Below are 14,918 nucleotides of genomic sequence, written 5' to 3' on the forward strand. Positions count from 1 at the left end.
TGTTGACTTTTCAGGCTGCGCTGGGATTGGCAGCGAAGCGTCAGCCCTTGCGTGCGGCGTGACCCGCGCTTCCGGCGTGGGTGGGTGGGGAGTGGCGCTCCCAAGATGGCGGTGCAGGCTGTGCACCTGGAGGCGGACGCCTTCCTGGTCTGTCTCAACCACGCGCTGAGCACCGAGAAGGAGGAGGTCATGGGGCTGTGCATCGGGGAGGTACCGGCTGGGCCGCGGGCAGGCGGGCTCCCAGAGCCGGGGCGCTGGGTATGCAGGGGTACCCCTCCCCCCGGGTGCCTGGCCGCCTCTGCTCCTCATAGGCGAGGGGCTGGGCGTATCCCCCACCCCGGGGATGCCAGCCTTCCCTCCAGTATAGATTAGGGGCTGGGTGCGTCCCCCACCCGCGGGGACAGTTCCAGTGTCTCTGCCTTTGCTCGGGAGAAGGGCAGCCACTGCCATTAGAACTAATGCGCCCTGCTCGGGTGGTGGCCCAACCACACCCCCCTCTCCAGTAGAAAGCTCTGTGTGTGAATGGGGTGCTTGTTAGTAGTACCGTGCCACCCCAAGAAAAGGATCTGTGTATGTGTAAGGAGATCATGCTGCCCTAGCGTAGGACTCTGAGATTTAGGGAGAAGGGGAGTGGGGATATATACCTCAGGTAAACATTGGCTCTTTATCTTTTGAGGGGGTGGGCTGTAATTTATTGGTTGGGGGATAACACGGACTTGTTGGGGGGGATGACCCATCTGATAAGGTGTGTATTTTCTGGGTGCAGCATTGATTAGTGTTTGCTTGAGAGCACCAGCATTAATTGGGGGATGGGGGATGTGCAGAGTGTAGCCAATAAGAGACCATTTCTGTATGTTCCAAGTCAAAGCAGCAGGTGAGTGTCTGGCCTGCAGAAAAGAGCATGGTGTGGGGCACCTGTGTGTTTTGACTTGATAAGTAGGTTTAGTTTTTGAGCAAGTGGGTATTGGATAGGCTTTTCATGCCCTGATTGACCCTAAAAGTGAAATATGCAAAAAAGCATGTAATTAAGTTACATCTTTACACAAAAGTAAACTTGCTAAATTCTGTCTTCATGGGTGAACCTGATCCTCAGGGAATTGAAGAAATAATAGCAATGACCAAAGCTGGCATAGCATAGATATGTTCTGCGTAAGCATTTCTTGCACAGCTCTGGTAATATGTGCCTCACTCTTGCTCCGGAGCCTACATCTGGCTACTCTTGTCTTGGCTATCTTTTCAGTAGTTAGCCACTTGTGCCAATTCAGCTGTGAGACTGGTGTGACAGATACCCTAAACTCATAGCTTCAAGAATTTTAAATTCATGGTTTCAGAAGTGAAAACCTAGAATAAGTAACCCATTGAAAAACCTATCCGTATGTTTTAAGAGATCTAAGATTGAAAGCATGCTTTTTTAATAAAGACATGATTGCAGCACCTTCTTTGAGAAGTTGATTCACTGAGAGAGATGAGTGATGCTTCCTCCCTCATTTATTATTAGGTTGACACCAGCAGAATTGTTCATATTCATTCTGTGATCATCCTGCGACGTTCAGATAAGAGGAAGGATCGAGTCGAGATTTCTCCGGAGCAGCTTTCAGCTGCTTCTACTGAAGCAGAGATATCCTTTTACAGAGACTGTAGCCAGAAAGGGTCATGTTCAGTAGGAAGCTTGTCAACAAGGTTTCTAGACCTCAAACCTGTTTGGTTTTAGTACCACCCTTGATTTACTGTAGTTAATATAAAGATGCCTACCACCTTTTCACATACACTCTGCCTGAGAGGCTGTCCTACAGCTCTCCACTGCTGCAGTCTCTTTCAACACTTTTTGAACGATGTGATGGAACCATATTGTAATTACCCGTTGTTCTTGATCACTTGGTTTTGTCACAAATATATTCAATGCTACTGTTTTTAATATGGGTAGAGAAGATCATAGAATCATAGGAGATAAGGGTTGGAAGAGACCACAGGAGGTCATCTGGTCCAACCTCCTGCTCAAAGCAGGACCAATCCCAACTAAATCATCCCAGCCAGGGCTTTGTCAAGCAGGGCCTTAAAAACCTTTAAGGATGGAAATTCCACCACCTCCCTAGGTAACCCTTTTCAGTGCTTCACCACCTTCCTAATGAAATAGTTTTTCCTAATAGCCAACCTAGACCTCACCACTGCAACTTGTTCTGTCATCTGCCACCACTGAGAACAGCCTAGCTCCATCCTCTTTGGAACCCCCCTTCAGGTAGTTGAAGGCTGCTATCAAATGCCCCCTCACTCTTCTCTTCTGCAGACTAAATAAGCCCAGATCCCTCAGCCTCTCCTCATAAATCATGTGTCCCAGCACCCTAATAATTTTTGTTGCCCTCCACTGGACTCTCTCCAATTTGTCCACATCCTTTCTGTAGTGGGGGGCCCAAAACTGGACACAATGCTCCAGATGAGGCCTCACCAGTGCCAAATAGAGAGGAGAACTAGATAAATTCATGGAGGTTAAGTCCATTAATGGCTGTTAGCCAGGATGGGTAAGGAATGGTGTCCCTAGCCTCTGTTTGTCAGAGGGTGGAGATGGATGGCAGGAGAGAGATCACTTGGTCTTTACCTGTTTGGTTCACTCCCTCTGGGGCACCTGGCATTGGCCACTATCGGCAGACAGGATACTGGGTCAGACCAAAGATCCATCCAGCCCAGTATCTATTGAGGGGGTGTTCTTAATGTTTAGACTAACACCCAAAGCATTCTAATTAATCCCTGAAGTTTTAGTTTAAGATTGCCTTTGTATTTTGAAGAAAGTTCACCTTTCACTTTTAGAATTGGCAAATGCAACAAGAAAACTTCATGGAAAAGCCTATTAGGCTTGTGTTTTCAGGTTTGATATATTTGAAAACTCCCCCAGTAGAAAAGCCCTTTTTACGTGTAATCTTTGTAATGGCAAGAGTCCAATTCTTTGGGTAGCTTACTAGCATTTGTTGTCATTTATTTCTATGTACAAATGCACATTGCTTCTGTTCAAGGAAGTGTTACATCTGTGAGGATGAGGTTGTCCATTGGTGACTACGAGGAAGACTGTTCCAGCACACACCATCACCTGTCATTCTTCCCTTTAATATACTAAAATCAAATAATCCCTTGAGGACCATGTTTGGATTCTGCCCCGTGTTATTATTTAACTTGCACAAGGGACATATAGTCTCTTCTGCTCTCTCACTGTTTTGAAAGTACCTTGACTGACACACAGATTGGCTGAGATTACAGGACGTTCCATGAGGGTTGTGGGCTGGTATCATTCTCATCCACACATAACTGTCTGGCCGTCTCATGTGGGTAAGGAGTGTCTCAGCCCAGAGCTTCATATGGATATATGTTTCATTGTGAACAATACCACTTTGTCCAGTTTTTTTTGTTAAAGTGATACTGTTGAAGTTTTTAATCCCACATTTTCCCTACCTTCAAATTATCTAAAATGGGAAGTCCTCTGGATTCCTAAGGTAGGCAAAGTCTGTTTATAGGTGTTCTTCAAGACAGGAAGATCAGATCTGCAATCAGAAACATGAGGAACCGAAGGAGATACTCAAAGCTCTTTGGATGTCTTTATTTTTTCTAGTTGTACAGTAGAACATCAGAGTTATGAACGCCTCGGGAATGAAGGTTGTTCGTAACTCTGAAATGTTCATGACTCTGAACAAATGTTTACGGTTCTTTCAAAAGTTTACAATTGAACATTGACTTAATACAGCTTTGAAACAGTACTATGCAGAAGAAATATGCTGCTTTCCCTTTTTTTTAGTAGTTTACGTTTAACATAATACTGTACTGTATTTGCTTTTTTATTTGCGTGGGGAGGGGAGAGTCTCGCTGCTGCCTGATTGCTTACTTCCCGTTCCAAATGAGGGGTGTAGTTGACTGGTCAGTTTGTAACTCTGGTGTTCCTAACTCTAAGGTTCTACGTACATAGATGTGTATGCTATAACAACAATAGAACAATACTTCTTCAAAAGAGTTGTTGAAATCTCCGTGGGTGTCTGGTCACAGCTTTGATCTGTCTGTATACATGTTATACTCCTGGGGGAATACTGTGCTGCTGCGCGTGTGCATAATTAATCAGCCACACATATTTTTAATTTTTGGCAGAAGCTTTTTTCTGCACAAAAATGTTGCTGCAGTTCCGTCTTTTGCCCACCAGAGGGCTCTGTGGTGATAGAACACAGCAGCAGCTCCTGTCCATCTTGGAAAGAGAAAGGTGCTGCCTTCTTCGCAGCACCTGTCGGGCCAGGTCAGGAAACAGGGGGAGACAAACATCATGGGGTGCTGGAGGGGTGAGACTGGGGCTCATAAGGGCTAGTTGGGAAGGACAGACTGGGGCAGAGGCTGAATGGGAGTGGAGGCACAAGGGGAGAGGGGATGCAGAGCCACATGGTGATGGGGGAGGGGGTGAAGAGCCACATAGGGACAGGGATGGCTTAGTGGGGGCACAGAGATACATGGGGATGGGGGTGGTGCAGGGACACATAGGGACAGGGAGTGGCTGAGTGGAGGCACAGACACATAGGGACAGGGGAGTTGTTGGGAGGGGGCACAGAGACATGGGGAAGAGGGCGGGGGTGCAGGGCCACATGAGGATGTGGGGGAGTGGGTGTCTGAGTGGGGGTGGAGGGACTCGTGGACAGGGTGCAAGGATACATAGGGGTGCAGGAACCCATGGGAACAGGGGCAGATGTGCCTGACTCAATGGGAGAGGCTAGTGGTCAGCCAGAGTCTGCATGGGGTAAGCTCCCTAACAATCCCTCCCCGCCCCCGCAAAAAAACCATGTTTCATACTTTCGCCACCCATACCCAACAACCCTCCAAGTTCACACCCAGGCTCCTTCCCAGCAATTTACTTCCCTCTCCCTCAGCTCCTCCATTACCCCTGACTCCCACAGGCCTTTGCATTGCTTCTGTATAAGTAGGAGCATTGCCAGCAGATCGAGGGACGTGATTGTTCCGCTCTATTCGACATTGGTGAGGCCTCATCTGGAGTACTGTGTCCAGTTTTGGGCCCCACACTACAAGAAAGATGTGAAAAAATTGGAAAGTGTCTGATTAGGGGACTGGAACACGACTTATGAGGAGAGGCTGAGGGAACTGGGATTGTTTAGTCTGCGGAAGAGAAGAATGAAGGGGGATTTGATAGCTGCTTTCAACTACCTGAAAGGGGGTTCCAAAGAGGATGGATCTAGACTGTTCTCAGTGGTAGCAGATGACAGAATGAGGAGTAATCGTCTCAAGTTGCAGTGGGGGAGGTTTAGGTTGGATAGTAGGAAAAACTTTTTCACTAGGAGAGTGGTGAAGCACTGGAATGGGTTACCTAGGGAGGTGGTGGAATCTCCTTCCTTTTGAAGTTTTTAAGATCAGGCTTGACAAAGCCCTGACTGGGATGATTTAGTTGTGGATTGGTCCTGCTTTGAGCAGGGGGTTGGACTAGATGACCTCCTGAGGTCCCTTCCAACTCTGATATTCTATGATTCTGAGGGGTGCGGGAATATGGTTCTGTATTGTAGTTTAAATGAATTATTACTCAGAATTCTGTATTAATATGCCTAGTAAGGAATCTATTTGTCAAAAACCATTTCCCGAATGTTTTTTGTTGTCTGTATTGTTATAGACATACTTGCTGACAGGTATTTTGAAATAAATGACCCAAAATAATTGAAACTGGTGTGATTATATTGTTATTTTGACAAAATATGCAGAATTGTGCAGAACTTTTAATTTTTAATGTTGCAGCGTTTTTAATTTTTTGGTGCAGAATTCCCCCAGGACTTTTTACTTCATTATTTCATGTTGCATTTTAAAGGATTTTAGCCTTGTTTTGTGTTAGATTGTTACTGGAAACTTTTAAATATTCCTTTAAAGTTGATTTTAGAGTAACAGCTGTGTTAGTCTGTATCCACAAAAAGAAAAGGAGGACTTGTGGCACCTTAGAGACTAATAAATTTATTTGAGCATAAGCTTTCGTGAGCTACAGCTCACTTCATCGGATGCATTCAGTGGAAAATACAGTTGGGAGATTTATATACACAGAGAACATGAAACAATGGGTGTTACCATACACACTGTAACGTGAGTGCTCAGGTAAGGTGAGCTATTACCAACAGGAGAGCGGGTGACCTTTTGTAGTGATAATCAAGGTGGGCCATTTCCAGCAGTTGACAAGAACGTGTGAGGAACAGCGGGGTGGGGGAAATAAAATTGGGGAAATAATTTTAATTTGTGTAATGACCCATCCACTCCCAGTCTTTATTCAAGCCTAAGTTAATTGTATCCAGGTTGCAGAGTAGCAGCCGTGTTAGTCTGTATTCGCAAAAAGAAAAGGAGTGCTTGTGGCACCTTAGAGACTAACAAATTTATTTGAGCATAAGCTTTTATGAACTACAGCTCACTTCATCGGATGCATCTGATAAAGTGAGCTGTAGCTTACAAAAGCTTATACTTAAATAAATTTGTTAGTCTCTAAGGTGCCACCAGTACTCCTTTTCTTTTTTTAATTGTATCCAGTTTGCAAATTAATTCCAATTCAGCAGTCTCTCGTTGGAGTCTGCTTTTGAAGTTTTTTTTGTTGAAGAATTGCCACTTGTAGGTCTGTAATCGAGTGACCAAAGAAGTTGAAGTGTTTTCCGACTGGTTTTTGAATGTTATAATTCTTGACGTCTGATTTGTGTCCATTTATTCTTTTACGTAGAGACTGTTCAGTTTGGCCAATGTACATGGCAGAAGGGCATTGCTGGCACATGATGGCATATATCACATTGGTAGATGTGCAGGTGAACGAGCCTCTGATAGTGTGGCTGATGGATTAGGCCCTATGATGGTGTTCCCTGAATAGATATGTGGACACAGTTGGCAATGGGCTTTGTTGCAAGGATAGGTTCCTGGGTTAGTGGTTCTGTTGTGTGGTGTGTGGTTGCTGGTGAGTATTTGCTTTAGGTTGGGGGGCTGTCTGTAAGCAAGGACTGGCCTGTCTCCTAAGATCTGTGAGAGTGATGGGTCGTCCTTCAGGATAGGTTGTAGATCCTTGATGATGTGTTGGAGAACTCAGTGATGCAGTGCAGAACACAATGCCATCCACAGCCTCAGAAACAACTCTGACATCATAATCAAAAAGGCTGACAAAGGAGGTGCTGTCATCATCATGAATAGGTTGGAATATGAACAAGAGGCTGCTAGGCAGCTCTCCAACACCACTTTCTACAAGCCTTTATCCTTTGATCCCACTGAGGGTTACGAAAAGAAACTACAGATTTTGCTCAAGAAACTCCCTGAAAAAGCACAAGAACAAATCTGCACAGACACACCCCTGGAACCCCGACCAGGGGTATTCTATCTGCTTCCCAAATTTCCCTCCCCGCCCCCCCACACTGTTCCTCAGACCTTCTTGTCAATTTCTGGAAATGGCCCACCTTGATTATCACTACAAAAGGTGTCCCCTGTCCCCCGTCCCCCCCACCCCCGGTGTCCTGCTGGTAATAGCTCACCTTACCTGATCACTCTCATTACAGTGTGTATGGTAACACCCATTGTTTCATGTTCTCTGTGTATATAAATCTCCCCACTGTATTTTCCACCGAATGCATCCGGTGAAGTGAGCTGTAGCTCATGAAAGCTTATGCTCAAATAAATTGGTTAGTCTCTAAGGTGCCACAAGTCCTCCTTTTCTTTAAAGTTGGCTGTTTTTTGGACCTGGAGAGGTATTCTTTTAAACCAAAACAAAACCCCAAAAATCCATTTGACTAGAATGAAAATAAAAAGCAGTATCTGGAAAGGTGGCAAATCTTTGCCTGGTGCTTCAGGTGACTGGCACAGTCCTTCACTGCTTAGCAGCAGCCTGTTTATTTTGTTTTCATTCACACCTGCAGATGTTCGCACTCAAGCCATGTATCAGATGATGGACCAGGGCTTTGTGGGGCTCATCTTCTCCTGTTTCATTGAGGACAAGAACACAAAGGTAGGCAACTTGCATGGAGAGAAACCCTTCATATGCCAGTTTGAAGCTTCAGCTTTGATGCAGAGCTGAAGTCTTATGTTTAACTCTGAATGGTATCTGAAATAAGAGTTCGCTCTGGAGCTGGGTCAGGGGCCTGCTGGAATGTAATCAATGTAAATGCAGCACAGATGTGAATTAATCGCCAGGCTAGTTTGGTCATAAATATATTCAATGCTACAGTTGAATGTGGTTAGAGAAGATGCTCTGGAGGAAGCAAACTTGTGTTTAGCTCCAATTTATAATTGGCAAATGTAGCAAGAAAACTTGATGGGAAATGATAGGTTAATAGGTTTGTGTTTTCAGGGTTGTTGCATTTGAAAATTTCCCCAGTAGAATTCTGCAGCCTGTAGATTTTCATAGATCTGCTGGTGTTTGAGCTCTGGGACCAGACAGAATGGTTATGGTGTGCTTGTGTGTGCATCAAAAAAAGGTAACTTACTGCATCACAATAACACATTCCAGTCAGTATAGACTTTTTTTGTCCTGTTTTTCAGGCCTGTTGTGTCTAATTAGTTCAGAGTATTTTGTCAAACATCATTGTCCCCTGTGAGAGGCTAACTGTTGGGATGAACTGGGAATGAAATGTTGCCTTTAACCAGGTTTTCCAGGTTTTTTTTTGGTTTAATCAGATGGTTCTGATTTAAGAGTTTTCATATGATAGTTAATATAGTCTGTAGTGCAGGGATTCTCAAACCGGGGGTCGGGACTCCTCAGAAAGTCATGAGGTTATTACAAGGGGGGTCGTGAGCTGTCAGCCTCCACCCTAAACCCCGCTTTGCCTCCAGCATTTATAATGGTGTTAAATATATACAAAAGTGTTTTTAATTTATAAGGAGGGGTCACACTCAGCGGCTTGCTATGTGAAAGGGGTCACCAGTACAAAAGTTTGAGAACCATTGCTGTAGTGAGTGTCTCAGTATTTGCTTATTAAGAATTTTTCTCTCCTTCTCCCTCACCCAAAAGTGGTACATTTGAACTATCAGGGAAAGTATTATTTGAAAGTTTGGATTTTAGATGAGCTCTCATTGCCCATAGTCTGATGTTTACCTCTGCTGATTCTTTTAGACAGGCCGGATACTCTACACCTGTTTCCAGTCAATTCAGGCTCAGAAGAGCTCAGAGTAAGCACTGTCTGAAAACGTTCTTAACATTCGTCTCTCAGGAGAGAAATGATCAGTCTCTTCTGTCTCCTTTTAATTGTCAGCTTTCCTTGGTTAACTTAAATAAGTAGTACTATTACTGTTTGATCATCTGAATGTAGAACTAAATGTTGTGTTAATCCCAGTAATTATGGATGCCTAAAGGAGGTCTCATTTCCTGCTTGAAAGTGGACAAATTTCTAAAGGGGAATCTAAGCCATAGGAGCCTTAGTGTTCATACACCTATCAGAGGCTGTCGCCAGTGCTGACTTCCTAGCTTCTCTTTTTTTTTATCCCCCATTCTTAAAGTGGGGAATGAGTACTATTGCAAACTGCTTCTCGTCTGTCAGTCAGCATGAGCAAGCCTGCCCAGCAGCAAAGTTATGGTGATGTCACTGTTGGGCAAGCCATTACTGCTGTATGGAATATCTGACTGGCTAAAGCAGCAGACCACAAGGGTAGGGGCAGTAACTTGTACATGATCACTGTGCAGGTATGAGAGGATTGAAATTCCTATTCATGTTGTTCCCCATGACACCATTGGCAAAGTGTGCCTGGAATCGGCGGTGGAGCTGCCCAAGATCTTGTGCCAGGAGGAGCAAGATGCATACAGGAGAATTCACAGGTAGGGGGAGTCAGGGTCACTTGCCTCCCACAGCACCAGGGGGTCTAGTTGATGACAGTAGCTTTTAAGGTTAATATACTTGCCCCTCATAGTCCTTTGTCCTGAGCAGAGCACAAGTGTAGAAAGAAATAAAGGGTTAGCTGTACCTAGTATCATGAGGGACCTTGAAGCTAGCTCTCAGTCCTAAAGTCCTGCTCTTTACCATATGCGTTTGTATGTCTGGCTAATGACTCCTGCTCCCTGAGGTGCCTCTGCAGGGGCACTAGTTTCAAAAAGTTCTTCCAAAGCTTTCATCTGTAAGCCTGATAAGACTGCAACTCCTTGCTCAGTGGAATGTATCTCAGGCCCCACTCCCAGAGATAGAGAGGCTACAGCTAGCAGCTTTTCTACTGGCATAGAAAAGGGTAAGGAGCCTGCATAGTATGACAGTGATGCTGATACTAAGGCAACTGCATGATCCTCTCATGATCATGGTTATCAAAGTGTGATAGGAGTGAAAATGGCTGATCAGAAGGGAAGGTATGTGAGAAATAAGACCAAATGCTAGTAGGATTACCACCCTCCTGACATAAGCCTCTGTCTGTGGAGTTCAGCATGGAGAATGCATGATACTCATTGTAATACATGGTTTGATGTGGCGTAATCAATGCAGTGGAATTCCCATTAAATAAGGGTGAGTAGTCCCAAAGTGCCTGTGGTTTTAGACTCTTGTAGGTGGCTGTCTTCAGTAATTCAGGTTCACCCCTAATACTCAGTTCATTGCTGTCTTGTCACCAATTATGTTTTGTTCTTTCTCTTAGCCTCACCCATCTAGACTCTGTAACCAAGATTCACAATGGCTCAGGTAAGGGTTCCTCTTCTGGGAATAAGGATGCTGGACTGAGAGATGAATTATGAGTCATCTTGTGGTCTTGAAAAATGGTCATTTTGGGTCTGTCTATAGAGGTCAGTAGACGACAATGTGTATCACCATGGATTGTAATCATGTGTCCACTTGAAGATGTTCGGCATTGAGCCAGCTTGTGAACAGATTACTTCACCCAAGTTTAGCACTATGTTTTGATCTTGCCAAGTAGTTCATGTCTTGCTCCACAGCTTGGCTGACATTCAAACTTGTCCATTCTTACATTGGGGGCTAGGGAAGTTCAGCAGTGAATCAAATTATTCATTAACATTTCTGGTGTTTGGAAGGGTGGGGGCAACTGACTTCTAAGGTGGGCTAAATCACAAATGGAAGGAACTGGGTGGCCTCCTTCAGTTTATCCATTTGGTTTTAAACCATGATAGAATTTGATTTGGTGTTACAACAGCACAGGGTATTGTAGTATGGATGCATCTTAAAGATTACTCCTGGGGGAATTCATGCTCCCTGCAGATATATTTGCTTCCCCCCAGAAAAATTACTTTTTGACAGGGAACATAAAAAGGCGAAGCAAAGGGAAGCAGCAAGAGCGGTCACGAGCCCCTCTCCAACAGGGCAGGTACATTGTTTCGGGGGCCCGGAGCAGCTGGTGGAGATGTAAATCACTGCCAAGCCCCAGGCCCCGTCCTCTACCCCCCCAACCTTCCACTGAGCCCCAACCACCTGCACCTGGACTTCCCTGCAGAGTCCCATTGCTCTTGTACACGGAGGCTCCCATTGACCCGTTTGCATCCAGATCCTCCCCACATCCGGTCCCCCCACTGAGTTGCCTGCACCCAGATTACCCCACACAGAACCTGATCACCCCACACTACCCCTTCATGACTGAGCCTGCCTACCCACACCTGGTGTGGAGGGGCAGGACCTCAGGATGTTTCTGGGTCAGGCCCGGACTTTGCGCTATGTCAGGGTTGGGTGCAGCCTCACCACTGAGTCCATACCCCTTGGTGGGGGGAAGAGAAAGGGGCTGCAAGGAGATCTCCCACCTCCGTGTAGCCAGTGGTCTGTGCTCCAGGATGGCAGTGGGGAGCCTCCACATTTATTTATTGACAAATCTTGCAGAATTTTTAAATACTGGGTGCAGAATTTTAATTTTTTTGGTGCAGAATTCCCTCAGGAGTAATCTTAGAGCTGTATTGGTCCGGAATTGAAATCAAGGTAAAGGGGGCCAATCCATTCTCCTGCGGAACCTGATGCTTCTGCATGTGAGTTACACCAACGTAGGCTTCTGTGTGGTCATACATCACTGAATGGAAGTAAGTCGCATTAGTTCCATAGCATTTAACTCTGATCTCCATAGGATGGAGTGGTGGTCTACCAGAAGAATGGCCAATGCCATGTCTAACTTTCAGTGTAAAATATGTCTTCATTATATAGGATTCTCTTTCCCCTATTGACTGAATAAGGCTATGTTTTAGTCACAGGTATTTGTAGTAAAAGTCATGGACAGGTCACAGGCAGTAAACAAAAATTCATGGCCTGTGACCTGTCCATGATTTGTACTATATACTCCTGACTAAATCTTGGGGAGGGGGTTGGCCTGGGGGGGAAGGGGTTCCTGGGCGGGGGAGCCGCATGTGTCGGGGAGGGAGGCGGCAGCCTGGGAGGGGCCCTGCGGATGCTGCGGGGGCAGGATCCTGCTGGTGCTGGGAGGGTGGTTGACGGGGCTAGCAGGCTCCATACCCAGCTCCGTGCCTCCCCAGAAGCAGCGACATCCCTCAGCTTTGGCAGAGGTGTGGCCAGGCAGCTCTGCATGCTGCCTCCTCCCCAAGCGCTGCTCCACAGCTCCTACTGGCCGGGACCCACGGCCAATGGGAGCTGCGGGGGTGGTTCCTACAGGCAGAGCCCCTTCCCCTCTAGGAGCCAAGGGGTGTCGCCACTTCCAGGGAGCACCCCTGAAGTAAGCGCCACTGGGAGCCCTCACCCCCTCCTGCATCCCACCCCTGAGCTCCACACCAAAACTCCTGCTGCTGTTGGGGGGGGTGGGAGGGCCGGTGGCCACTACAGAAGTCACAGAATATGTGGCTTCCATGACCTCCGTGACAAACTCAGCCTTAACTATGAAAAATAATCAGTCTACACTAGGCCTGTTTGTATGTCATTTTTTATTGTATGTCCCCAAAGGGCATCGAAAACTCAGGGTTAAATAGTTTTTATAAGTATTCTCCCCACCTCCCCCTTGGACTGGTAGCTGTTGTTTAACCCTTGTCTGTGAGGATCAGTGATGTCTCATGAAGTACTGTTGTGAAACCTTTCTGCTTAAGTTTTGCAATTCTGCAGCCGGGTGAGAGATTCTTCCTCCTGCGCTGACATGTTTTGTGTATTTTCCAGTGTTCACCAAGAATCTCTGCAGCCAAATGTCTGCTATCAGTGGTCCCCTCCTACAGTGGCTGGAGGACAGACTGGAGCAGAACAAACAGCGGGTGCAGGAACTGCAGCGAGAGAAAGAAGAGCTCATGAAAGAACTAGCTGCCCTGGAGTGAAGAGGCAACCCCAGACCCTTTTAAAAAAAAAGAAGTAGTCAATAGGCTTGGACAAGAGTGACATGTGGCTGACGTGTGGTCTGTCTTGCCTTTCTGTGAAGATGCTAGTTGTTCCTCTCATCTCGCTTCATGTGACGGCTCCAAGAACACTTCCACAAGACAACCAAGGGCTCATATCTGTCTCCAACTAGATGGAAAGCCTTGTGCTGCCTGTGTGAAAAGTCCGCTCTCTGAGTGCACAGAGGAGCAATCCAGCACCACCCTAACCAGGGTGATACAGCAGCATGCTCTTGGGAAGAGAGCATAGCTCTAGGAGGGGGATACCTAGTACATTTATTTGGTTCCCTTCTCCCCTGTTATTCAACACAAATCTTTTTCCCTTTTATATATATTGCTGGGAGCCTGGAACCAGAGAATCATGGATGGGGTAACAGCTGCACTTCTACAGTGATCATGACTTCTCTGTTGTAGCAAATAAATGAAGCAACTCACTAGTCATGGTCAGAGAAGGGTGAGGGAGGTGGTGCTATGTCATTGACATTGCCAATTTTGCATCCTTTTGGTAGCTCCAGTTGACAGGTAGTGGCTTGATGTCCAGTAACTTTCTGGATTACTGATTGCCTACTCTTGCACATGTGCTAGGGTGGGGGTAGATGCGGCCAAGATGAACGGGGGCTTAAGGTTTATGCCTCCTGTATTTCAAACCAAATAAAGAAACCCAAAGTGAGGGCAGTTTGAGAGTGGAAATGAGTTGGAAGCTGCACCAAACACAGTGCGAGTGCTGCAGTTTGAGTGTTCTGTTTCCTGTTTCCTTCAGGGTCTCTCACTATAGTTGTACACTGGTCACTGAGCTGCTTCCCACTGCTGAACTGGACTGGATGGGTGACATTGTTTTACAGAGAGGAGTATGTGGGGGGAGAGTAGCTGTGACAGATAATGAAAACTTCTTCTTGTGTCCTGAGCTCCATTGCAAAGGTTTGTTTGCAGTAGTTTGCAGTTATTTTCAACTTCAACATTAAATTATCCTTTGCGTTTTCCTCCTTAGTGGGTTTTCAAGCAGGGTTTACCATCTGCCACCAGCCACATAAGTATCTACCACTACTGAGGGGGAAGCCTGTATCAAGGGCTCTTGCGTATCCCAGAGTGGAGACCAACTGCATATTTAAAAGCTTTCTGTTTAAACTCCTTGTAACTGTGGTTTTTAAACTGAAACCATTAGCTGCTCAGAAAAAGTGGTATTCACATTTCAAAAAACATAAACTGCACATAATGCTGGGGCCCTCCTGACGCATAAGGTGCTCCAATGCACTCTATAGCAGTGGTTCTCTAAGCCGGTCTGCCGCTTGTTCAGGGAAAGCCCCTGGCGGGCCGGACTGGTTTGTTTACCGGCCGCGTCCGCAGGCTCGGCTGATCGCGGCTCCCACTAGCTGCGGTTCGCTGCTCCAGGCCAATGGGGGCTGCAGGAGGGACGGCCAGCATGTCCCTTGGCCTGCACTGCTTCCCGCATCCCCCATTGGCCTGGAGCGGCGAACCGCAGCCAGTGGGAGCCGCGATCAGCCGAGTCTGCGGACGCGGCAGGTAAACAAACCGGTCCGGCCCGCCAGGGGCTTTCCCTGAACAAGCGGCGGACCGGCTTTGAGAACCACTGCTCTATAGCATGCCTATGACTTATCTTGCCACTTTGGGCAACCCATTAATTAAACTGTAGTCAGTTTAAAAACAGGTTAAAAATATT

At 46.3% G+C, this 14,918-nt stretch overlaps 1 protein-coding gene across 2 annotated transcripts; it reads left to right on the top strand.

Moving 5' to 3' along the window:
• The first annotated feature begins 56 nt into the window (after positions 1-56).
• Positions 57-14,227, top strand: BRCC3 (BRCA1/BRCA2-containing complex subunit 3). 2 transcript variants are annotated; one of them, XM_084639915.1, is made up of 8 exons: positions 57-210; positions 1,499-1,618; positions 3,228-3,315; positions 7,887-7,975; positions 9,080-9,135; positions 9,647-9,778; positions 10,579-10,622; positions 13,032-14,227. In XM_084639915.1, the coding sequence occupies exons 1-8, from the start codon at positions 106-108 to the stop codon at positions 13,181-13,183; spliced, it is 786 nt and encodes a 261-aa protein (XP_084496041.1). In that variant the 5' UTR covers positions 57-105; the 3' UTR covers positions 13,184-14,227. The 2 variants fall into 2 exon arrangements, with proteins under 2 accessions (XP_084496041.1, XP_084496040.1); XM_084639914.1 differs by having other exon boundaries at positions 67-258.
• The last annotated feature ends 691 nt before the right edge of the window (positions 14,228-14,918 follow it).

Source organism: Lepidochelys olivacea, assembly GCF_965140295.1.
Source record: "Lepidochelys olivacea isolate rLepOli2 genome assembly, chromosome: 9".
NCBI lineage: Eukaryota > Metazoa > Chordata > Testudines > Cheloniidae > Lepidochelys > Lepidochelys olivacea.

Coding starts and splice junctions, on each gene's coding strand:
- BRCC3 (XM_084639914.1), top strand. CDS start 106: ATGGCGGTGCAGGCTGTGCACCTGGAGGCGGACGCCTTCCTGGTCTGT. Junction 259..1,498: donor TCCCAGAGCCGGGGCGCTGG/GTATGCAGGGGT, acceptor ATTTATTATTAG/GTTGACACCAGCAGAATTGT. Junction 1,619..3,227: donor CTGCTTCTACTGAAGCAGAG/ATATCCTTTTAC, acceptor TGACTGACACAC/AGATTGGCTGAGATTACAGG.